The 24,504-nt window shown below is 43.2% G+C and overlaps 1 protein-coding gene across 6 annotated transcripts in view; it reads right to left on the bottom strand.

The window, feature by feature from the left end:
* The window catches only part of CPEB2 (cytoplasmic polyadenylation element binding protein 2), a 62,801-nt gene extending 39,371 nt beyond the window's left edge, over window positions 1–23,430 (bottom strand). For 2 of the 6 annotated variants that reach the window (XM_066387181.1, XM_066387182.1), the window contains exons 1-4: window positions 21,665–23,430; window positions 18,560–18,841; window positions 17,717–17,806; window positions 9,349–9,439 (exon numbers count right to left, since the gene is read on the bottom strand). In XM_066387181.1, coding sequence (XP_066243278.1) covers window positions 9,349–9,439; window positions 17,717–17,806; window positions 18,560–18,841; window positions 21,665–23,305 — 2,104 coding nt within the window. In that variant the 5' untranslated portion in view covers window positions 23,306–23,430. Of the gene's footprint in view, window positions 1–9,348; window positions 9,440–17,716; window positions 17,807–18,550; window positions 18,842–21,664 lie in introns of all 6 variants that reach the window. The other 4 variants (XM_066387183.1, XM_066387185.1, XM_066387184.1 and 1 more) reach the window with 2 other exon arrangements.
* Window positions 23,431–24,504: the final 1,074 nt, after the last annotated feature.

Genomic DNA, 24,504 nt, shown 5'->3' with positions numbered 1-24,504 from the left:
TCTTACTTATGAAAAAAAAAAAGTTCACTAACTCACACTTAAAAATCTGAAATACCTAAAAGTCTCTGTAGGAGACGGATGTGCAAGCTATTTTACATGCATGTAAATAACTTTTAGAAGTTCTAAGTAAATATTATTGAAAAAGATGAATAATTTTGAAAAATGTTTAACCATTCAACCATTAATTTATTAAGCCCCTCTTACGTGCTCGACATTTTCACAGATGGAGATGAAGATTAGGCGGAAACAGAGGCCGCCCCGGTCCCACGACACAAAAACCTAATTACTGCATCTCAAATGCATAAGTGAGACAGGTGCTCTGATTAAAAAGGACTACATGATTCTTTAATATTCTTTACAAAGTAATCTATTAACCAGGAGTTTCAGGGTGGAAAGGCTGATAATGATGGGGTTTGATACTTGAAGATCAGGGATTGCAGAAAGAGGTAATAAAAAATAGAATGACATTTTTACAGAAATCCCAAAATTTCCAAGAACTAAAAGAAATGAGTATCTGAATGAAAAGGAACCACTGAATGTGCACACACACCCTGAAAGGCCCGTATATTTCTTTTATATGAAATTTCAGAACCACACCACAGGCATGACAATATCCTACACGTTTCCAGAAAATAAAGCAAAACATTCAAAAACACAAAATAAGCAACAGTTCTCAGCAATGCCTTCAATATTATGAAGTGCTAATATACAATTCCACACCAGCCTATCACCTTATATAGGTAGAATAAACACGTTTTCAAACATACAGGGTTCTCAAAATGTGTGTCTCTTATGAAGGAAGGTACTGTAAACAGGACTGATAAACAAAGGTCTAAACCAGCAAGAAATGATACGGAAAGCAGAACATGACTTCTACAGGCAAAAAATTCCCAGGATTAGGGAAGTCCCAAAATGGCAGTTATGGAGGGCTAAAAAAAGAGTGCCTTCGGTGGCAGGAAAAAAATCAATCTAGGTAATCACTTGTTGGTTTTACATGTATAGAGAGAAGCTTTAGAGCTCTCTTAATAAATTTTGGGGAAAATTACTGACAAGTACTTAACAGAGACAAAGACTAATTCTAGGAAAAACAATTATATGAAAAAGAATGTTATATAGTGGGGATCTTTTTCATCTCGTGGCACAAAACTAATTATTAAAATATTATATTTTTGTGCCAGTTGGACAAAATATAGGTAGAACTAGGTATAATTCTGATTATTCACACTGGATGGTATTGCTGTGTTGGCCGCTGTTATTGTTTTATTTGACAATCTAAAGCAGGAGTCCCCAAACTGCTGCCCGTGGGCTGCATGCAGCCCCCTGAGGCCATTTATCCAGCCCCCACCAGACTTCCGGAAAGGGCACCTCTTTCATTGGTGGTTAGTGAGAGGAGCATAGTTCCCATTGAAATACCAGTCAGTTTGTTGATTTAAATTTACTTGTTCTTTATTTTAAATATTGTACTTGTTTTTTTACTTTAAAATAAGATATGTGCAGTGTGCATAGGGATTTGTTCATAGTTTTTTTTATAGTCTGGCCCTCCAACGGTCTGAGGGACAGTGAACTGGCCCCCTGTGTAAAAAGTTTGGGGACCCCTGATCTAAAAGGAAAAGAGGTCAGTGCCCCTGACTACCTAGTCAGGTGTTGCAGGTCTTAAAGATTCTTGCAGCATATCCACTGAAATCGCAGTTCCAGTATAAAACATATATGGTCCCTCTATGAATATTATTGGTATTATCATAGCAATGTACCCCCTAATGCAGGGGTCCCCAAACTGCTGCCCGTGGGCTGCATGCAGCCCCCTGAGGCCATTTATCCGCCCCCGCCGCACTTCCAGAAGAGGCACCTCTTTCATTGGTGATCAGTGAGAGGAGCATAGTTCCCATTGAAATACTGGTCAGTTTGTTGATTTAAATTTACTTGTTCTTTATTTTAAATATTGTATTTGTTCCCGTTTTGTTTTTTTACTTTAAAATAAGATATGTGCAGTGTGCATAAGGATTTGTTCATAGTTTTTTTTTTATAGTCTGGCCCTCCAACGATCTGAGGAACAGTGAACTGGCCCCCTGTGTAAAAAGTTTGGGGACCCCTGCCCTAATGTAAACAAAAAGCAGGGGAAGTGTTGGGATAGGTAAGCCAAAGCAGACAGTTACCAGACACCTAAAACTTAGGAAATATAAAGCATAAGCATATTGCAAATAATGACATGAGGAATCTGTTAAACAAAGTAAAAGTTGCAAGTGGCTACCTCTAATGAATGGGAATCAGAAGTAGAGAACGAGGGAGAAGACTTCTATTTTTTGTTATATAAGCCATATAGCAATATTTGACTTCTTAACATATTTACATATATTCTTAAAATTCATTTTATGTTAACCAGGTTGGAGGGAAGGTAAAGGTTTAAATATTGCAAATATCTTAATCTATATATGTAAAAAGATTAGACAAATTATACACCAAAATATCAAACATGGTTATTTTATCTTGTAGAACAGTAGAATTAGTAATAATTTTAACTTTTTTCTACTTTTTTCAGATTTTCTTTAATGAATCCATATGAATTTTGTAATAAGAAAATAAACTTTTAAAAGAAGTCCTATAGTCTGAAGGAAAAAAATCTTCATTAGAGATTTGCAGATACTCTTCAAATACTATAAGCAGCTAATTCCTAGGGCTAATTGTCCCATGAACTTCCTTTTACCACTGCAAGTTCTATATAAATATTATTTTTGTTTTATTTTCAATTTAAAAATAAGTTATAAGCCCATATTTAAAGTCCTAAAAAAGATACTTTGTGGCAATTAACAGGTTTTTAATAAACACATATATGCTCTAAAAATACAGGACTTGAGGAAAATCCGCTGTTATTTTTGCCTGATGTTCCAGTTTAAAAAAAAAACAACAAACCAAAAACCAAAAAAGTGAATGTGCAGTCTGTTGTCACTCAAATTGTTTTTTTTAAACTGAGTGTTCATTGTTTTTTTAAATTTTATTTATTAATTAATTTTAGAGGAGAGAGAGAGAGAGGGAGAGAAGAGGGGAGGAGCAGGAAGTATCAACTTCCACATAGCCTTGACCAGGCAAGCCCAGGGCTTTGAACTGGCCACCTCAGCATTCAAGGTCGACACTATCCACTGTGCCACCACAGGTCAGGCTTAGTTAAATATTCAATGAAGCTTAGAAGAAAGAACTCAACTATGTTCTCAAATTTAATAGAATCACTGCTAATTAAGTCAACTACCTAAAAATAAATAAAAGTAAATAAAACTTAAAATTCATTATCCATGATACCATATTTTAAATAAGTTTTCTAAAACAAGAACTTTTAAAACGACATTTTCATAATATCCTTTTCAATCTGCAGATGTTCTCACTGATGACACAAGTTAAACTCTTACAAACTGTGGTTTTCTTACAATGAACTGAAGTCTGAGAAGATAGTAAAATAGTAAGGTATCAGGTATATCACAATAGTGATCATTTCTTAAAGCCAGAGTAGTTAATAAAAATGTATATGGCTTCTAAACAAATATAATTTATTACAAAGTTAATAATAATCTTATCAAAGGCCAGTGGTCTACAGGAAAAAGGGGAAATAGGAAGGAATGCGAAAGTTCTACTCATTTCTTTTAAAAATAAAAGGAATCATTTTAAAGACTAAAAGCATACAAAGCAGGACCTCCTTGTCCTTTTCAGAAGACATTCTAATCTACATGTTTCGTTCACACTCTTTTGGGAAGAGTGTGATTCCAGGAAAGGTAAGTGGCTGGAAAACAAAACTAGTTCTGAGCAGTGCAGTCCCTTGGGGGGGGGAGCAGTGCAGTCTCTGGGGGGGGGGGGGAGCAGTGCAGTCCCTGGGGGGGAGAGCAGTGTAGTCCCTGGGGGGGGAGGGAGCAGTGCAGTCCCTGGGGGGGGAGCAGTGCAGTGGGGGGGGAGCAGTGCAGTCCCTGGGGGGGAGGGAGCAGTGCAGTCCCTGGGGGGGAGGGGGGCACAAGGAGCGACGGTACGCTTCGGTGTGTGTGTCGTGGGCACTGGTTTTATGGTGCACTGTGCTGTACTTTAATACGTGCCATTCAAGTTCTTACAGTTTTTCATGGAGCTCTTTGATTTTGCTATCCTACCCGAGAGTTTCTCCATCAGCCTGCAATGCACAACCTCTAGGAGGGGCCCCCAAAACCTTCATGAGAAATGTACTCTCAAAATTATTCTAAGAATATCATCCAGCTCAAAAGGTTATTAGTAGGCCTAAAATATAAGTTCTCACTCTAGAGACTTTCAGAAATTCCTACAAGTTATTTTGCGACTTTGTACTTCAATTTTATGTTAAGTTCAGGCAAACAGACTTAAGGAAGAAGAAAAGTGGAACAGGAACAGACAATTTGGTACTATCACAACAAGTTATCACCTTCAGAAGCAATCCCTTATTTTCTCAGGGTTCTTTTCATTAAACTAAGCAAATATTCTTAGTTCAGGAGCCTTAAAAATAGGAGTTTAGCAGTGAATAAAAAGAAAGCTAGATATACAAAAACACAGTCAATAAAAAGTTTTAAAGGCATCCACTTCAAGCATTTGTTGGCATAAAATCATGCTCTAATTCCTTTTTCCTGAATTCTCTTTAATTATTCATGGAACATGGGTAATGGTATTATGACTTGCTGAGACAGATCCTACCAAGAACTGTTACATAAAGTGCATTTCTTCCTGCAATGTTCAAATCAACTTTGATGAGCTGAAATTAATTTTTTTTGTTTGCCCTTAAACTTTGGGCAAGGGATAAGCAATTTTTGGTAAAAATGCTTGCACAGTAAGACCATTTTGCAAATTGCTGAGGGCATGGAGAGAAGAGAGCTAAACAATAACTGCTGTCTTGTTTTTTGTTTCAAGTAGAATGAACCGACCCACTCACACATAAGATCACAGATTCCTTACTACAGGCATGCAAATACAAAGCTGCAAATCCACAAAACTATACCTAGTAAAGCATGATTTACTTTAACCATTAAAAGAATCTCTGTTTCTTTGCAAAGGAAAATGTTTGCCAAGAATCAAAACAGTCATCAGAAAATCAGATGTTAATGGTGAGAAACCCCTGCAGAATAAACAAGGAGAGTGGTCAGTGCCACTCACACTGAGAGGACCATGAAGCAGTGTGCCAGTGTTCACAACGCAGAGCAAAGGACGGCACCCACGCCACGGGGCAGGCTGCGTGTGGGCGTCAGGCTCCACCAGAGCGCTATGCCAGGACTAGTCTGCTTTCAGTTCTTCAAGTGACAGCTCTTCCACACATCTGGTCCCTTCATCTAGTTGACACTTTCCCTCAAGATTTTCTTCATCTTTGTGCTGCTAAAAGGCTTCAGGTGGCAGCGTTCTTTACTCCACATCTCAATTAATATCCCCTCTCCCCACTTACTACCTCCCTAAACACCTTATAATCTCCCTCCATAGTATATCTGACACTTTGTAGTTACATGTATATCTATATATTACACTGTATTAGTACATTATACATATACTAGAATATTATACATATAACTATAAACTCTCTATTCCCCAGCAGGCTATACATTTCACAAGAACAGAGAGCATGTGTGTTTCACACAATGTATGCAGCCAGGGTCCTGGACACACTCAATGGAAGAAAGCACACTCGGAGTTCCATCTTTTTTTTTTTTTTTTTCTTTTCTGAAGTTGGAAACGGGGATGCAGTCAGACAGACTCCCGCATGCACCTGGGATCCACCCAGCACGCCCATCAGGGGGTGATGCTCTGCCCATCTGGGGCATTGCTCTGTTGCGACCAGAGCCATTCTAGCACCTGAGGCAGAGGCCATGGAGCCATCCTCAGCACCCGGGCCAACTTTGCTCCAGTGGAGCCTTGGCTGCGGGAGGGGAAGAGGGAGACAGAGAGGAAGGAGAGGGAGAGGGGTGGAGAAGCAGATGGGCGCTTCTCCTATGTGCCCTGGCCAGGAATCGAACCCAGGACTCCTGCACGCCAGGCCGACGCTCTACCACTGAGCCAACTGGCCAGGGCCCAGAGTTCCATCTTTTGATGCCATCACTCGACATCGATAGAGCCCCAATAAGACATGCTATGCCACCTGATGTGCTAAAGCATAAAAACCTTAACCCTAAATAATGGAGGTCCCCTTCGGACATGTCAAAACACAGAGGACAGGAGCCACAGAAGCAGCAGTGAAGTATTTCGAGCTGAAGTAGGGATGGGAGGTTCTTACGTCAGTACACTCAGCCAGTTATCTGCCACTGCTGTCCTGTTCTCTGGATTCCAGAGATTTGCTTGGCTGCTATTCTTTCTACTGACACTAACTCTTACCTTGAGTAGTTTCTCTCTTTTCCTTTAGCCAAGCAGAACTGAATATAACTTTCCAGTTTCCACCTTCCATCTCTGTGGACGCCAGCCTCCAGGATGGCCTCCACTGTCTCCTGCTCCTAGCATTCCCATCTCTTGAGCAGCAGACCCGCCCCCAGGGGAGCAGGGCTGACCCACCGAGCCAGGAGGATGTCACGGAATGATGGAGTGAGACTTCTAAAGCGAGGTCATAGAAGAAATCGGGGCATTGCCCTTGAGCTTTACCATTCTCTCTGGGGGAATCCAGCAACTACACTGTGAGGACGCTCCAGCAGCCCTGTTGGAAGTCCACGTGGTGATGAACTGAGCTGCCTGCCAACAGCCACATGAGTGAGTCATCTTGGAAAAGGAGCCTCCAGCCTCAATCAACCCTTCAGATGACTGCAGCCTCAGCCAGCATCCTGACTGCTGCCTCACGGGATCCTCAGCCAGAGAGCCAACCAGCGCAACTGCCCCTGAATTCTAATCCACAGAAATTGTGTGAGATAACCGTTTATTCTTGTTTTAAGCTGCTAAATTTAGGGATAATTTGTTGTGCGGCAACAGATAACATAATCTCTTATCAATTAAGTTCACAAAGAAATTGTCAAGAAACTTCCACCATTAAGAAAGCTCATTAAAAATTTTTTACCCTACAACTCCCTCCACCTTTTTTATTAATCCCATAAGAAAGACAAAGTAACTGTCTGCTTATTTGAAAACACTGTAAAAGGACAGAATAAGATTCATTGTGTTTTCTGGTAAAGATGAATTGCCCTGTATCCAAGAGGACAGGCTTTTCTGACAGACATGAAGAGCGAGCCAGAGGAGACGGGCAGAGGACAGTGCCGCCCTAAAGATCAGGAATGGGAAGAGGGCACAACAAAACAAATTCAGAGACGAGACGGGTTCCCTCCACTCGGCAGAAAGCGGATTTTACTGAGGTCCAGCCACGCCCTACCTGGAAAAACAACACAGGAAATCATAAGAGGATGGGAGGAAGACCGGCGATGTAACACCAGAAGTGAGTCGAGTCTGCACTGGTGAGAAAGCAAGTAAAAGCTTCACAGGGTGGCACCTGGGTGTTAATACTGTTTTGAACAGGTGGGTCTACGATGGCAGCTCCCACTGTGCTCGTCTTTCGTCTTTGTTCTGTGTACAGAAGGCTTCTCAAACGCTTTTCCTTTGCTCTTTGTTCCCCGCCACAGTAACGTGGAATATAAAATACTCCGATTAGAAACAGACCTGTCGCTGTGATTGCTAGAGGAGGGCTGAGCGTGCCTTCCCCTCCCGGCGGCCAGAGATAATTTTTCCAATGAAAAGAATTTTGAGTTCACTTGAGAATTTTTTTTTTTTTTGTTATCATTAAATTCCTCTTAGCCTTGTGCTGCTTTCACTTCCTTCCTCAAAGTCTTTCGAGGTCTCCCACCATCTTTATTACAACACAGGCTCGATGGGAAGAAAGGCTGGATAATTAACTGTGCAGCACAGGTTTCCTCTGAACATCTTCAAAAGGCCTTTTTCAAGAAGGCTGGGAAAAACGACAATGGATTTTTTTTTTCACTTTCCATTGGTAATAGTTAATGTTGCCTTTATTTTGTACTAGAATTTCTAAGAGTTTTCTTTCTAGATACTCAAGGAAATGGAAATTCTTCATAATCAGAAGCTATGGGATTCTATTCTAAAACAGAAGATCCAAGACAAAGGCTGCCAGAACTGTCAACGTCACAGCGGAAGAGAACAAGATCCTAATAGTATACAAATCTTTTTTTAAAAACTAGGCTAGATTTTGGTTAGAAGCAAAAAATAGCCACATAAAACTGCCTTTATTATTTATTAGTCTATGAGGAGAATTGCCATTGCCACATGTTGTCAGCCATCACTAATGAGTCCTTGGGCTTCTCAAGCTGCTTTCGAATTTAAAAAAAAAATTAGGAAAACCAGAAACTCCATTATGACCAAAATCCAGAACCAAAACAAAAATGTTTAGAGAGCTGATCAATATTGCCAAGTCAGCCCTGAGCCACCCTCTTGCTGTTGAACTCTGAAATTCTAGAATTTTTAGGTTAGAGTTAGTAAGGAAATTCTTACTTGGCTTTATAGAATTAAAAATGTAGAAAGATTACAAAGTAATTAATGGTTTTGATTCGATGACAGATCCTGAGCCTAACCAACCAGTTCCACTGCTCCTGAACTGAGTCACAGAGACTGTGTGAGGCGATAAATACTTCTTGTTGTCTGAAGCTTCTAAGTTTTGGGATACTCTATTATGCAATAGTAGACAACTGATATTTCTCGTCATTCAATCTCACAGTTTGCTAGATTTTCACCATTGATATAAAAGGTAATGAGATATATTTATGAAGAAATGTGAACTAAATATTAAAAACAAAACAAGAATGCTAGTAAAATTTCTTCAGATAAAGTTAGTTAATAATAAAGCTGATACTGTAAGATCAGTGAGCTGATTCCTTTTCCTAATTTGCTTCAACTTTTTCAAGAGCTATCCTCTACCTCAGAGAAGCTACTATAAAGTATCCCCTTTTAAAACATTTGATACGAAACAGAAGAAAAGCAAGCAAGAAAGTTAATCTAGAAAAATTCTAGGTTGGAATCACTGCAAACTGTGAATAAAAGTACTCTAAGAAATTTAAAAAAAAAATTTCTGTATTTGATAGAATTCTAGAACAGTGACTATATTACATACTTTAGATCCATTCTTTATCTTCTGGTGAACTGCAAACTATCTCTAAATAGTGGCTTTTCCTTAAAAACAAGCCCAGAGAGGTAGGTTTACATCTCTCTCTGTATAAATCAGCATAAATCAGAATAAGCTACAAAGGAAAAAGTATGACATTTCACCAAGACAAAGGTTCATATTAACAAGTGTCACAGTATTTTATAGGTGGCATAGGTGCTACTTAGTGTACTCAAGCTCTAAGCTTCTTTCATATACAAATGGTAAGAGAAACAGACAAATGTGGTTTTTTTAAAGTCACCTACCCTTAAGAGGATCATGCTCTGCTCTCATAATATCAATAAGGGAATTCTCCAAAGAGTGCATATTCAAACTGTCGTACATTCTACTTCGGTCCTAGAAGAGAAGAAATAAAAAAAGATTCAATGTAATCTATGCAGTGATAATGTACTATCTTAATCTTCTTACATTAAATAGGACATCTGATTACTAATCATACTAATAATATATACTAATCAGTTTGCACCCCAAGATAGTACTACTAATAACTAAAGATTTTTTAAATCATAGTATCTCTTGTATTAAAGAACAATATAATACATTTATCAGCAAAATCACATATCAAAGCAATCTTATTTCATTGGCAGCATTAATGCAATGCAGCAAAATAATTTCTATTGCTATCATTCTCAGCTTACAAAGATTTCTGAATTATGCTATACACAGAAAGCATTTTTAATTGTTATTTATCTTAGACTTTTTTCATGTATCTGAGAAGACTGGCCCTTGAAAAAATATTTTTGGGGAAAGGACTTAATTCAATTGCACCATACTTTAAACATCTACCAAACATTGTATGTTATTTGACTTAGTCAGAATTTCACAATAATGAATGTATAAACAAGTAATATAGTAAAAAGCAAAAGCATAAAATAACAATATCAAAACAAACGAAAACCTAGAATATTTATATTCAAGTCTTGCTCTCTCAAGTCCTCTCATATTGGCCTCTGCATTTCTAACCTTCCCTCCCATCCAGCCCCTGCAAAAAGGTCAGAGGAAGAGCAAAAGCATTCTCAGTTCATGCAGTTTCCTACCTCATCAAGTCTCAGAACAAAGTCTTTTGTGTCATTAGAAATTTTGTTTGCTGAGTGTGAAATTCTTCAACTTGCCTAGTAGATTCTTTAACATTCGTGACTTTTTACAGTATTCTGCTCAATATACAATGTACTTGAACAAAGACACACACCACAGCCCTTGCCCCCAAATCACTAGAGAGATCTTCACCAAAATATATCAGCGTTCCCCCGTACCCACTGATATGTGCATAGGAGTGTGTGTGCCTGTGCAAGTGTGTGACTATGTGGGGGAGGCCGAGCAGGCCACTTTACCTCCTAAAATGATCAACATTTCTAACTCTAAGAAAATACCCTAAAAAATGAGAAGAACCATAAGTAGAAAAAGACCCTCCACAGAAATCAGAATTTGGCACTTCTTAACCTGGGTCCATGAGCTGCAAGAAGGATCATGAAATCTCTGAGATTATATACAACATTCTACATGTGCATGTACAGTACACATCGTTTTTTCTGAAAAAAGGGTTATGGGTTTCATCAGTTTTTACAAAGGGGCTTACAATCCAGAAAAGATTCAGAACCAGTCTTTTAGAAAGCTAAAGAAAAACATAAGAAGCTTTCCTGAGACTATGTTGATTTACGGTATTTTCTCTACTTTGATATTTAAATTAGGGTTGTGAGCTTTATAAAGATAAGGGACCAGAATCAGTATTATAGATTGAACAAGTTGCTGTCAAGAAATTTAACTGTGAAATTAACACTGAATGATGAAAGAATACCAGACAAAAGGTTCTTACTCCAACTTCAGCACCAATGAGCAATAGTGGTGCCCACCCGTATTTTTACTTGGACTCCTGTGGTAGAACACATCCATCAGAAAGGGGTTCCCTAGAAAACGGCCTTGATTGCTGAGGGAGGTGCAGAGAATCACTGAGCCATTAACAGCGAGTCTCAGACTCAGCATGCTTTAGAATCATCTGGAAGGCTTGTTAAACACCTGGATTGCTGAGACCCATCTATAGAGCCTGATTCAGTAAGTTGGAGTGGCCTGAAGTGTATTTTACCATCAAGTTCCCAGGCAATGCAGAGACTGCCAGTCAGGACCGTACTTTAAGAAGCATTGAGCTTCTTGATCTTAAGTTACTAAATCTCTTAGGACTCTATTCCATCTTCTAGGAAAGAAAATAACCAAGTCAGACTAGAGGATACCTAAAATCTACTTCTAAAACCATGTATAGAACATCGAAAGACTCTAAGTACTATATAATAAAACCGGAACAGAGAAGAGCATGGCCCTTCAGCAAAAGCGACATACAATTTTCATAACCCACACAAATATTTTCATCTTCTGTGCTTCCACTATACTTTGTTCATAACTAATTTTTAAAAAATTTCCTGCCTCTCTCACTAAACTTCAAAGTTAATTAGGGGTTGCGACCTTTTAATTATGGAATATAACCTGCTTTCAAATGTTTGTTGAATAGTACTTTTTCTTTACCATAAAAACTTTGAAAAAACGTTTAAGTTGAAGTCTGTGAGGGCAAAGACTGTATTTTTATATGGCAATTATGTAAGACTATATATAAAGCCTTCCCAGAATCCTCCACAGGATAGGGAGGTACTCGAATGTTAATTAAACTTAGACAAGCAACAGATTTTAACGTGGCCTTGTTATTCAACTTGAATTTCTGACCATACAATAGGTGCTATTATATTCAAAGTTCCCAGAAATGTTTAAAATAGAATTTAAAAATATAAATTGTCATGATAAAAACTTCATATAATTAAATAAAAAAACTCTCAGAATGTATGCTGTATCAAATAGGTTCTAAGACACAGTATATTATAAATTCTTTACAGTCTTTTTACCTGAAATTCTTGGTAAGAAAATAGGTTACAGTTCAGGGCTATCTTCTCAGGGTGAAGATACAGGCTATGTATGCCCCATCTTCAGTCAACCTATGAACTTAACTGATGGTGACCATTACATCAACATCACTCAAATATTATTATTATTATTATTATTATTATTATTATTATTTTTGTGGCCACCCACCTCCATTTTAAGGGGTTTGATCCCCTCTTGTTCAGAACACAATAAAATTAATGAAATAATTCTATATGCACTGTCAATGGGCATGGGTAATATTTACGGCCTGAAGGAAAGCTCCTCAGTGGGTAACAGTGACCACCACACAATCAACTCCAGAAACTGCTATACAAAAATGGTATATGTATTTTCAGTAGCTTTAGCTGTAATGCCTATATCCACTGAAATAGTGCAATACCCACTATAAGGTTGCTTATTTTCCTTCCCAGAAAAGTCTTTCTCCATGAAACAAAGTCCTACTTCAGCAAAGAAAATAGCAAAGCTCTGTAAAAACTATCAGCTTTGTTTTACTTTGTTACTCATCATCAGCATCCCACATGATTTTAAAGCACCCAACACAAAGAACTCATGACACTGCAAAATTGCTATTTGGATTTTATGAGACCTACATGTACATGTTTAAAAAAATGGCTCATTTATAAATAAAATGTGAAGAATCAAAATCTGACTGCTAAAAAAAACAAAAAACAGAAAAAAGAAACAAATATGATTGTAGAACACTTATGCATCCTAAAATACAAATATCAGAAAAATTTGTGTTTACACAAACTGCCATTGGTTTAAAAACCAAATTGGAATCCTGAAACCATTTTAAAGTAACCATGAACACAACAGTACTAATTAGCATAAATGGAAAATCATAGTTACATTTATTGCTACATGATTATTTGAAAACCGCCAAGATATTTCAAATAAGAATCTCTATAAAGATGTTTACTTCAACCTACTTTAAACAGGAAAACCAAAGAATCAACTAAATGGGCTTTCAGAAACTGAGATAACAGAATCCCACAACAACGAACTGGTAAAAATTAAAAAGCATTGGTGGAAAAGCTATATCTTATATTCTGATATTTTATTGCTTATTTGTAAACCCAGGCATTTACCACAAAAGCTTATAGAAATGACAGTAAATTCCTAGAAAAACTGAAAAAGACAATAAACACAAAGTAATCATAATCTTAAAAAAGGATGGCCTGAGAAAAGATGATAAACACTGGAAAATAATTAAGTCAACAATAAAACAATTAGTACAAGAGGAATTCCAAATCAATTAAAAGGGAACTTTTTATGGGATGTCATATTTTTGCTTTAATAAAGCTAAAACCCTGTTCTATTTCAAAAGAAAAAAAAAGTGGTCAAGTAGAACCCTTCCCTCTTGTCAATGAAGTATTCTCCCAAAGAAAAAGAACAAGATATATTACAGAAAACTCCATATCCTCATATTTGAAGATATACCAGATGCTTGAGCATGTATTCTTCTGCCTAAGTACAAAAATTATTTCTGTGTTTAGCTCTCCAGTTTTAAAATAAATAAGCAAAGTTTTGCTAATATTTTCCTCAACTTTACTTGAATACTGATGATCCACTCCTGATCCCACACTGCTAGTGCACTGAATTAGCAGCTCAGGTGGGAATACTCTGCCTCACTATGAAACACAGCACTCAGTGGCATACTCTCCCCTCTTCTCTACTGGGTCCACACAGATACCCCTTCTTCATCCCACCGGACTTTCACCTTTCCAATGGTAGGGAATAGTATTTTCCCCTAATTATCCCAAGAGTAATTAAAACACTACCACATACATAATGAACATTCATTTCTTAAACTGCCTTATGATTCTGATCCTCAACAAAGTACTATTAACAGTGATTCTGAAAAAAAAAAATTTTCATAATTTTAAAAAACTCAAATGGACAAAGCTAGTCTAGAAGCCAGAAGGGTTAAAGAAAATGGACAGGGAAGTAGAAAACACTGCTGTAAGAATATATATATATATATATATATATATATATATATATATATATATATATATATATTAGTATAATTAAAGAACTGAACACAGGACAGTAAATGTAAAAAGAAAGAATTCATTACATAAATATGTGTAAGAGAGACCATTCTCTCTCATTTTCAATAGGTGCAATGGTTTGGCGACCACCAATGGCCTGAAGCTCATGTAGTTTAACAATTTAAGAAGTTCTTTATTAAATGAAAAGTACACTTGGTCTACTACTGTGTATTGTTTATTACGTAACGTGAATTAAGACTCCAAATAATATATTTTTCTGAAAGAGGTGTCCATTGTATCATTTATCACATTATCATAACACCCTGAATTTTAAAGATTGGCATATAATACCTTCAATTAATTCAAGGTAGTTTATGTGACATGCTCAAGGACCGCGGCAGAACGTCCATGGAGCAGAAGTCTAGAGTTGACTATACTAATAAGCCCCAGCTAGAGGACAAGGCAACATCCAGCTCACAGGCTTCCCCCATGACAGCACAGTTTTAAAGCCCTGATGTTTCATGTACAAAGAACTGATGGACTATATAAAAACCTGTAAGTAATAACCTCAGTTATAGTATGTTTACTCTTTGACTTAAAATACACAAGTGTTAATAAATAGACTGCAACCTTAACATCTAAAGGAAATGAATTAATATAGAATTCACACTTTTGAATATGATTTCTTGCAAGGGTAATTAGCTAATATGGTTTTAAAAAAATAATTCTTAAACTTAAAGAGATATCTAATATTCATTTTAAAGTCAGAAATGTGCACAATAATTTATATTTGTTTTTAAAAGTTTTAAATTTGAGCATTTTTCATAAAAATTCAGTTATTTAAAATAAGGACATGCCAATCTAAAAATTTTACATACACCTGAAATGAAACCAATCTATAAAGCTATTTCTTTCCCATTTACTAAATTCAATCAATCATAGGTAAGCCCTGAAATATCTAGGTTTAAGAATGAAGGCTTTGGCCCTGATTGTTGGCTCAGTGCTAGCATGTAGCCCAGTGTGTGGATGTCCTCGGTTTGATTCCTGGTCAGGGTGCACACAGAAGCAACCACTGGCTTCTCCACCCCTCCCCCTTTCCCTTCTCTCTCTCCATCCCTGTCTTCTCCTCCAGAAGCCATGGCTGGGTTGAAGCAAGTTGGCCCCAAGGCACTGAGGATGGTTCCATGGCCTCCACTTCAGGCACTAAAATAGCTTGGTTGCCAAGCAATGGAGCAGAGGCCCCAAATGGGCAGAGCAACCTCCCATAGGGGGCTTGCCGGTAGATCCAGTTGGGGCATATGAGGGAGGAGTCTACCTGCCTCCCCACTTCTCACTTAAGGAAAAAAAAAAAAGAATGAAGACTTCAGTTCTGGAATTTAGTATTTTTTAGGCCTAATCAATTTGAGACTAAAGGAAATAAAAACTTAAATGTTTTAAAATAATGTATTTGTTAACTAAAATTTATTAGTATTAAAATGGTGTATATGATGCAAAAGGATTAGAGATGAAAATAATCTTTCCAGATATTTAAGTGCTAAGTATTTTCTATAATTTTAACTTTGCCAAATAGTGAAAAACTACCCACCGGTTTAAGATACCAATTAAAGCTTGTAGCTGCTGCTGTATTTTTAAGAACCTCAACTTCAAATACCTCAACCTTTTATGGTAGAAACAGAACAAACTTTATGTAAGTCCCATAAGGGTACTCAAAGGAGACAACACCGTTTCCAGGACCAGTGGAGAGGGCATAGACTATCCCCCCACGGCTCAGAGCCAGTCAATACCCAACCTTTCCCCTCAAGAAATCAAGAGCCTTGAATTCTAAAAATAAGGGGGTGGGTTGTGTAGTAGGGTGCAGGGAGGAGGGAGGAAAAGAAATGGCCAAAGAGAGCAGAGAAAGTGTAGAGCCACCAAGGCCTTCCACGACCCAGTTCTTGATTCTCCTTTCATAACGAGACTACGACCCACACTGAGGAAGGCCTACACACGGTGTCATACAACACCCTAAAGATTGTGAGAGGAAGATAATGCCGCTTTCAAACCGCCTTTCCTCTCAGTTTAGTTCACTTTTCACTATCTTTTTCTTAATCACTGTCTTCAAATGATCACATTAAATCTCTTGCTCGTGAGGCCATCGGGAATGTCAATATCTCAGCAATTAACAAGAACAAATCCAAAACTTTCATCACCAAAATGAATTCATTTACTTGAAACCCTCGACTATAAAACAGGTAAAGGCAGAGTGGCCCTGGCTGTAGTCTGAATGGGAGGACTGGAGGCCCTCTCCCGGGACAGCCCGGAGCAGCTCTGCAGAACCCACGCTTCAGGCTGCCTTTCATCGCCTCTGCGCTCTGGCATTCCACCAACGACACCTTCTCAGCAAGCTATTTTCTCAATACAGTCCTCCCTCCCCCAGCCCACGGGGCCCTTTCAATGACAGCTAATCTGTCTTCTTTCTGCTCTGGAGATACACACCCCTCTCTTGTGTGTATTCTATTATCTTGGAATCATTTTGTCTCTTCCTTTCTAAAAATATGTCCCTTGACACCTCCAAAAGAATGATAATTTTTCTTTCCTCAAACACCATCTCCTAGGCATTTATTTATATAATCAGTTTGAATTACACAGAAATGCTACCACAAAAACGATACTGATGTGGCCTAACCAAAGCAGGATGAGGACGAGTAGAAATAAGCAGCTAGCTAACTTACACTAACAAGACAATAAGTTACAAATTACATGAGATGACTTCTTATATCTAAGTGGAGATCCTGGCAGGGCTACTTTGGTAAATAGGTAGGACTTGTCTGAAACAAGTGGGGAGGCTGCTTATTGAAGTTACTGCTAACCGTCCAGATTAGAATGCTATTGACAAGCATATTACTCATCTGTTAATACAGTCATTACTTGTAAAACCACCCCATGTATATAAGGAAGAGCCTCAGTTCAAGACAACTCAGCTCCATTCAGTGGACTCCCATGTGAACTCTGTGTTCATTCAAACTTGAGTTCGTAGAAAAGACTCCTCATATGTCAGGACTGAGTTTTGTATCTATCCTGTAACAATTCTTATCACTTAGTACCCAGTATGCATTCAAATGTAGGAAGAGAGATTGCATTTTGTCACTACAAAGGCCAGCTTTGGAAACTGATATATGGAAGAAGCCAATATATGAGCAATAATAAAATTTAGAAAAATACTGTACCTTAAAGCTTTTTATCTAGTTGAAAAAGCCCAACTAAGATAGGGCTTTTTAAAGAAATATATCTCAAGACCAAAGTAGCAGATTTCATGAAAAAATTTACTAAGAAATTTGTAAAACACTGATGAAATGTTAAGTCAGAGGTTAAGTAAACATGATTTTGTATCCAATTGCAAATAATTTTGAAAGGAGATATCCCATTTGAATGATGTTTAAAGCCAGGTGCTCTTAGGAATATAATTCCTTTTTCCAAAAACAAATTCATTATGTTTTAAAAACATAAAATGATTATGAATTACTTTTCAATACAAAAACAAAGCATTTTATATTAAATAGTTTAAATCAAGTGACCCTTTAAAACTAAATTGCTTTAATGCTCTCTGACATAGACTTAAGTAGGTATAATCAGAAAGTAAATAATAAATCCTCCTCATAATGTAAACACTACACTCCTAGCCCAAATCCTGATAAATATACACTGTGCAGCCTACCTGGTCTATTCTGGATGTTCCGGCTGCAGTGCACCAACTATCTTGGAGTGAATCTGAGCCCCAAGCTGGTAACTGCAAACTAGATCTCACCTTCAATAGCATAGAAGTTTTCATCAGAAATAAGCAGTTCTCTTCCCCACACCCACCCACATAAAAGAAAGGAAGAAAAAAACAACAACAAAAAACAAAGTTCTTTCATCTTATTCCATCTTCTAAGGTTTTAGGGGAAAAAAAACCTTTTATTTTAAATAGCCTCAAGGAAGTTTCATTAATCTGCATTTTTAACAAAATACTAGAAGGCCTGAAAAAATGTTCATCATCATAACTATTAAGCCACATTTAGGAAAAAAGCCATTGAATCAAGTAAAGACAAATTTTAACGTGTCTTTTAATTTGATGTAAAAATAAAAAGCTCTAATATTATTTTGCCATAATCTCAGCTGTACTAAATATATTCTCATACATATACAGCTGATCATTGTGAACATTTTAGTTTAGCTATATTGTAGGAGTAACTCTTATTTGTGGCCTGTTAAAGATTAATACGTTAAAGCATTCTTAAGGAGTTGCCAATTAAAAGTTTCTAGATGTATTTAAGGAATACAGCAAGTATTTTTATACTTTATGAAGTTTATGTTCTATTGCGTGCTTACAGAATTTTTATAGTGCCAATTTTCTTTGTACAGGTATTTTATCCTTCGATAATGAAATTATATATGCTTAAAAATTAAAACATTTTTTAATCCATTAATTTTTACCAACTACTACTACCACCACCACCACCCAATTTCCAATTCTGAAAGATTAACGTTAGAAATAAGATCATTTACATACCATTCTTACCTGTAAGGGTAACAGTGTATTACTATTGTTGTCTGTTCTGAACACATTGTCTTCAATCCAAGATTTGGGCGTCAGTGATGGAGTAGAGCGAGTAAATTTCGGAGGTGCTATGACATTACCAGAAAATGGTTTTTTCAGTGGCGATATCTGATTCATAGTTCCTGGAATGCCCATGTTTCCAGTTCTACGATGATCTCTGCCATGCATTGCTCCCCAGGACATACTTCCAGTGCCCCAGCCACTGCTCTGATGGTTGCTCCAAGGAGATTGTTTCAGAAGAGGCTGGGGAAAACATAGCTACTTAAATGGTAGGCATTTAAAGAGTGGATAATTAAAATTCAAATTTTAGACCTGAGCTAAGAATTTATGATTTCTAAAAAATGAAAAATAGAATATACAGAATACATCCTTAAACTACTTACAAAAAACTTGAGGTCTTGCTATATTAAACATTTATTTAATGTGAGCTGAGTTTTCATCCTCTGGTCTACTGTAAATTATCAGTCATGACAATTACTAAAATAGACTCATGCACTTAATTTTTTCCCTTCAGAGATCATGTCATATACATGACAAATATGAAGGAAAAAATGCATCTAAATTGAAATTAACTTTGAAGATCGTTAGAGATACACCTTACATTGTGATCTTAAAGCAACCACATCCTGCTAAGCACACAACTGAAAATTTGGTCTTGATTAATCAAAATATACCAACTATAAGAGTGAAATATTTAGACTGTAAAGTTTCCAAAACAAGTTGCATCACTGCAAAAGTGAATAATAGTATGTTTTGGTATTATTATTCTGTTGTACAAATTAAAAGAGGACTTTTGGGATAGGGACAACATAGAAAATATGTCCTTTTCTGCACTGTTTACTGAACTCTTAAGATGTTTTATTCCAGTTTTAGTGTAGTTTCTTTTAAAGTGCTTTTGTGTGTTTTTCTTTTCACTTTCTGTGAACTGTTAAGCAATTATCTAATGTTACCCATAGGTGGATCCACTGAGATATACAAAAATAAGCTACAATATGCTTTGAGTATTCTAGCAAAGATCTTAATAACATAAGTCTCTCTAACTTCATTCATTTCCAAAAGTAAATTATATTCCAAACTAGAACACATGCAAAAAAGTTATATCATCAAAGAAAAGAAAACCCACTCAAAGCCTCTAATTGGAGGTTTTTAAAATGTATTAATTGCCAGCAATTATGTTATCAAAAAAGCTCACAGTTTAATAATTTTGTGGTAACATGTAGCCAACGCTAAGTATAGGACCATGCAGTTACTCTAGTCAATAAATACAGCATCCTTAAAATCAACCCGCCTCTCACAAGACAAGGAAACCCAACCTGATACGTAGTATAAACACTGTTTTCTTAAATGCTAATGCAATCATGAAATCTACAGGACCGGGTCACCCTCCACACAGTTCGAAAGCACAGCTCAGGGACCATGGGAAATCGCTCTCGGCCCACTCTTCCTCGCTGACAACAGGGCTCTCCCAGTTCTCCCCGATCTGAAACTCCACGTGACAGCTGTGTGACCTCTCACACTCACCACCAGACCCATCTTCTGACAAAAAGCAGCTTATAGCTAAATACGGATCATGGTACATGGCTCTCTAATGTTCTACACATCACGGCTTTATGAATTCAAAATAAAACCCTGTAATTTTCTGTGGCAAGTTACCAGTTTAAAAAAAAAAAAAACAACAAGAAGAAACAGAAAACGAAATAGAGGACGACGATGACCCTGACATACAAAAGACAGTTATTTAACATTATGCAAATCATGAAAAAGTGGAGTGTTTCAAAATTCTCCATTTTCAATCCTTCCAGGCCAAGTTCTCCTTTCTCAGGGAGAAACCAGGGATTCAATTTCAATAACAACAACACAAAACCTGTTAACTGTTGCTCTGATGAATTTAAATCAACTGTTTAATTGTCGCTTCGGCTAATTTAGATAGTTCTTCACCCCTTTAAAAGGTCAACCGCTGGAAACTTCAGCAGGGTGAAGGGAAGAGTTCCCCGAGTATAGGAATCACTGGTTAAGGTCCACCGCCGCTTCTCCCCCAACCCTTCATCGCGACAACGACCTTACACAGGACGGTCGCCATCGTAAGTGCTGGCTGGGTCAGAACCAGAACAACAGACTCTTTCAATGTCAACCCACCCGGCCTGCGGTCACCCCGGCATGGCACCGGGGGGGGGGGGGGGGGGGCTACAGGCACGTTTTCAGTGGGAACGGCCGATGCACGACAGCCCGGCCCGGTTATTTCACAATTACGCCGCCCACTCGAAACAAACGCGGGTCACTCGGGTGGCGGTTAAGGCCACCGGCAAGGTGTTCCCAAGTCTCCCCTTAGGGGGAAAACCCCGGGCCGGATGCTAATTCTGTATGAAAACCCGCCCGTGTGACCCAAGAGCGCGTCTCGGTGGAAGCTGCGGGAGCCGCGCCACCCGCTTCTCTCTCAAGTCGTCGGACGCGGCCCGCGGGGCGGCGGTGACGGGCGCTCGGCCGGCCGTCCCTGTCCAGCCGCCGGTCCTCGGGGCCGCCGCCGGCCAGCTGAGAGCGAAACGGACTCGAGAGAAAGAGCGTTCCCGCGGGTTGCCTCCCGGGACGGCACGCACCGTCCCGGTCACCATCGCCCTCCTTCTCAGGTCCGCTTCCCACAGCCGCTCCGCCGAGGTCGCCGCCCGAGCCTGCCGGCGCCGCGTCCCCGGCCCGTTCCTGCGCGGCTCCCGGGACCCAGGCGCCCCGGCACAGCCGGCCAGGCGACGGGGCGGCGGCCGCGAGGGTGGCCCGCGGCGAGGGGCGCGCGAGGCGAGGCCCCGCCCGCCGTCACCGGCCCCACCGGTGCTCCCGGCGCTCGAGGGGGCGCCCGGCCGCGGCTTCCTGCGCGAACCGGTCTGCGGGGCGGCACAACCCCCGGTGGCCGCCGCCGCCGCCCGCCTGCCCCGCCCCGCCGGGGACTGCCGTCCCGAGCCCGGCCCCGCTTTCCGTCCCCCGGCCCCCTGTCACTGGGGCGAGTAACCCCCGTCGCCCCGCCGTCGCCCCTTCCCGGGCACCCGGGTGCGCGCCCGCCGCCCGCGCCCGCCGCACCTGGTGGTGGTTGTAGGAGTTCCGCTGCTGCAGGAAGGCGGCCGCCGCCGCCTGGTGCTGCTGCTGGAGCTGCGGGCTGACGGGCGACCTCCGGCTCGGCGGCTGCTGCGGCGCCGCGGGCGGGGCGGCCGGCTGCTGCGCTAGATTCATGGCGGGCGGCGGCGGCGGGGGCACCGCGGCCGCCGAGAAGGGGCCGCCGAAGCCGCCGCCGCCGCCGCCGCCTCCCCCGCCGCCGGCCGGCACGCTGAGCCCCGCGCAGCCGTGCGGGGACACGGGCGAGAAGCTCGGGAAGAAGGCCGGGTTCATGGACGACTGCAGCCCGGGGTAGAAGCCGTTCTCCGGGTCGGGGCTGGGCGGCGGCATGGCGCTGAGCGAGCCGCCGCCGCCGCCCGGGGTGGCGGCCGAGGAGCCGGGCTGCTGGGGCGGCGGCGGCGGCGGCTGCTGGGGCGGCGGCGGCGGCTGCTGCTGGGGCGGCTGCTGGGGCTGAGGCTGGGGCGGCGGCGACGCGGTCTGCACCGACCAGGGGGTGCCGAAGCCGGGCAGCGGCGGCGGCGACGCGGAGCCGCCTCCCCCTGCACCTCCGGGGGGCCCCCCGCCGCCGCCGCCGCCCGGGTGCGGAAGGTCCGGGCTCTGCAGGCTGCCGAAGGCGCCCGCGCCGAGCGCCCCGCCGGGCAGGAGGTTGCTGGGGCTGTTTAGCAGAGGGTGGTTGGGCGACTCCATGGAGCCCGGCGCGGGGTTCACCGGCGGCGTCGAGGGGGCCAAGCCCGCATTGGGGGGCTCGGCGGCGCTGCCCTCGCCTGCGGCCGGGGTCTTGCGAGGGCTGCCCGCACCTCCGTGGCGGCGCCGCGGGGCTGCGGGCGGCGAAGGCTGGAGCGGCGGGAGCGAGGGCAGGTCGGCCGGGCGCTGGCGAGGGGCGAAGTCCTGCCGCGGGAGGTGCGGGTGCGGGAGGCTGAGCGGCGGCGGCGGCGGCGGCTGGCGCGGGGCGAGCGGCGCCGGCTGGAGGGGCGGGCCGGGCAGCGGCGGCGGGCTGAACCGGCCGGGACGGCGGAGCGGCGGCGGCTTCGAGTCCGGAGGCTGGGGAAGGTGCGGAGGGCTGAAGTCCTTCCTCTTCTGGCTGCTCAGCTGCTGCTCCTGCCGCCGACTGAAGTCCTGCGGGGAGGAGGCGCGGCAGCCGCGGCGGGAGGAGGCGGAGGCGGAGGCGGGGTGGTGCAGACTCGGTTTGAAGTCCTGGGAGGGGAGGAGGTGGGTCACACCCGCGTTCGTGCCGCCGCCGGGGTGGTGGCTGGGGAGCTGCTCCGCGGCCACCGCCCCCGAGAGCGGCCGCGCCGGCGGCTGTGTCAGCCCCAGCAGCAGCTCATCCTGCATGGTCTGCCGGTGCGCCGGGCACGGGGACGGGGAGGAAGCGGCGGCGGCCGCGCTGCCCGCGCTGCCGCGGCCGAGGGGGACGGGGAAGGGGGAGGCGGCCTCCGAGAGCCCGGTGACAGGCGACGGCGGCGGCGAGAGCGGGCCGAAGGGCGTGGCTGAGGGCAGCGGGGCGGCGGCCGCGGCGTCAGGACGGTACGCCCCGCCGCCGCCCCGGGACCCGGGGCTGCTGCTTCGGATCGGGGCGGTGTGCGGCACCCCAAACCCGGACTCCCTCATTTATCAGGCCGGCGGCCACGGGAGGGGACGCGCCCTGTCCGCTGCCCGCCGGAGAAGCCACCAGATCTGGGCGGCGCGGCCCTGGTGGAAGGAGGGGGAGTCAGTGAAAGCGGGACACGGTGATTGAGGCAGGGGCACCGGCTTCGGCCCCGCCACCCCTCGCGGGGGCCACCGCCGCCTCCCGAGATGGGCTCGGGCACCGCCGCCGCCGCCCTGGCCGCTTAAGAACCCCGGAACGTGCGTCAGCGCCACCTCACAATCGCGCCGCCCCCCGCGGTGCGTCCCGGCACGCGCTGGCGCGGGGCCGCCGCGCCCCCGCTGCCCCGCCCCCGCCCCGCCCCTCATTATTATGCAGGCTCCGTCGGCGATGCGCTCGCGCCCCCGGGAGGCGGAGCCGAGGGGCGCGGGAGCGCGCGGCGTGTCTTGCTGGGCCCTCCAAGCCCAGGGAAAAGGGACGGCTGGTGGCGGTGGCGGGCGGCTCACTGGATTCGGAGCCACGGGCGCGCGCGCGTGCGCGCGCGGGGGAAAGCGAGCACGCGCGGGCGGCGCGGACGATTCCGGGGCAACGGCCTCTTCTGCTCCTGGTCGAACGCACCCCTTGCCGCTCCCGTCCGGTCGCGCTCGCGGCCCCGCCTCCTTCGTGTCACCTCCGCCCCACCCGCGGTCATGTGAGGCCTGGCACTAAGGACAGGGCCGTCCCGGAGACTGGGCCTTCCCAGGGAGGGGCTGGCCCGCGGGGGAAACTGAGGCCAGGGAGTCCGACTGGGAACGGCCCCCAGACCTGGTGGCTCAGTGACCGGTCCCTCTGGCCTTCGGCCTGGGCTCTGGGGTCCTATGGCCGGCTCGCCTGTGCGGGTTGCCTTGCAGATGGCCGGGCGGTTCGCTGCAGCCCGGGCCCGTGGGCCCAGACATGGAGCCCTCCGGGTTACCCTGGAAAGCGCCTCCTCGAGCTGGTTTCCCGTTTTAGCCTCTCCTTGGCGTGCTGTCATCCAGTCCTGAAGCCACGTGAAGGTGTTTTCTGTAAGGGTAAACATGCAGCCCCCGCTGTATACCAAACATTTTCACTCCAGTAATGAGGAACAAAGTCCTTGGAACCTGACACGGCTCCCTGTGGTGTTTTACCCACACAGAGGCATATAATAGGTTCCCAGGCGAGCTCCCATGGTAACCCTGGGCCAGCTCCAAATCGTCCTGTTTCA

The sequence above is a fragment of the Saccopteryx leptura genome, chromosome 5 (assembly GCF_036850995.1).
Source record: "Saccopteryx leptura isolate mSacLep1 chromosome 5, mSacLep1_pri_phased_curated, whole genome shotgun sequence".
Taxonomy (NCBI): Eukaryota; Metazoa; Chordata; class Mammalia; order Chiroptera; family Emballonuridae; genus Saccopteryx; species Saccopteryx leptura.
Note: the sequence above shows the minus strand (reverse complement) of the source record. Positions and strands in the feature narration are given on the sequence as shown.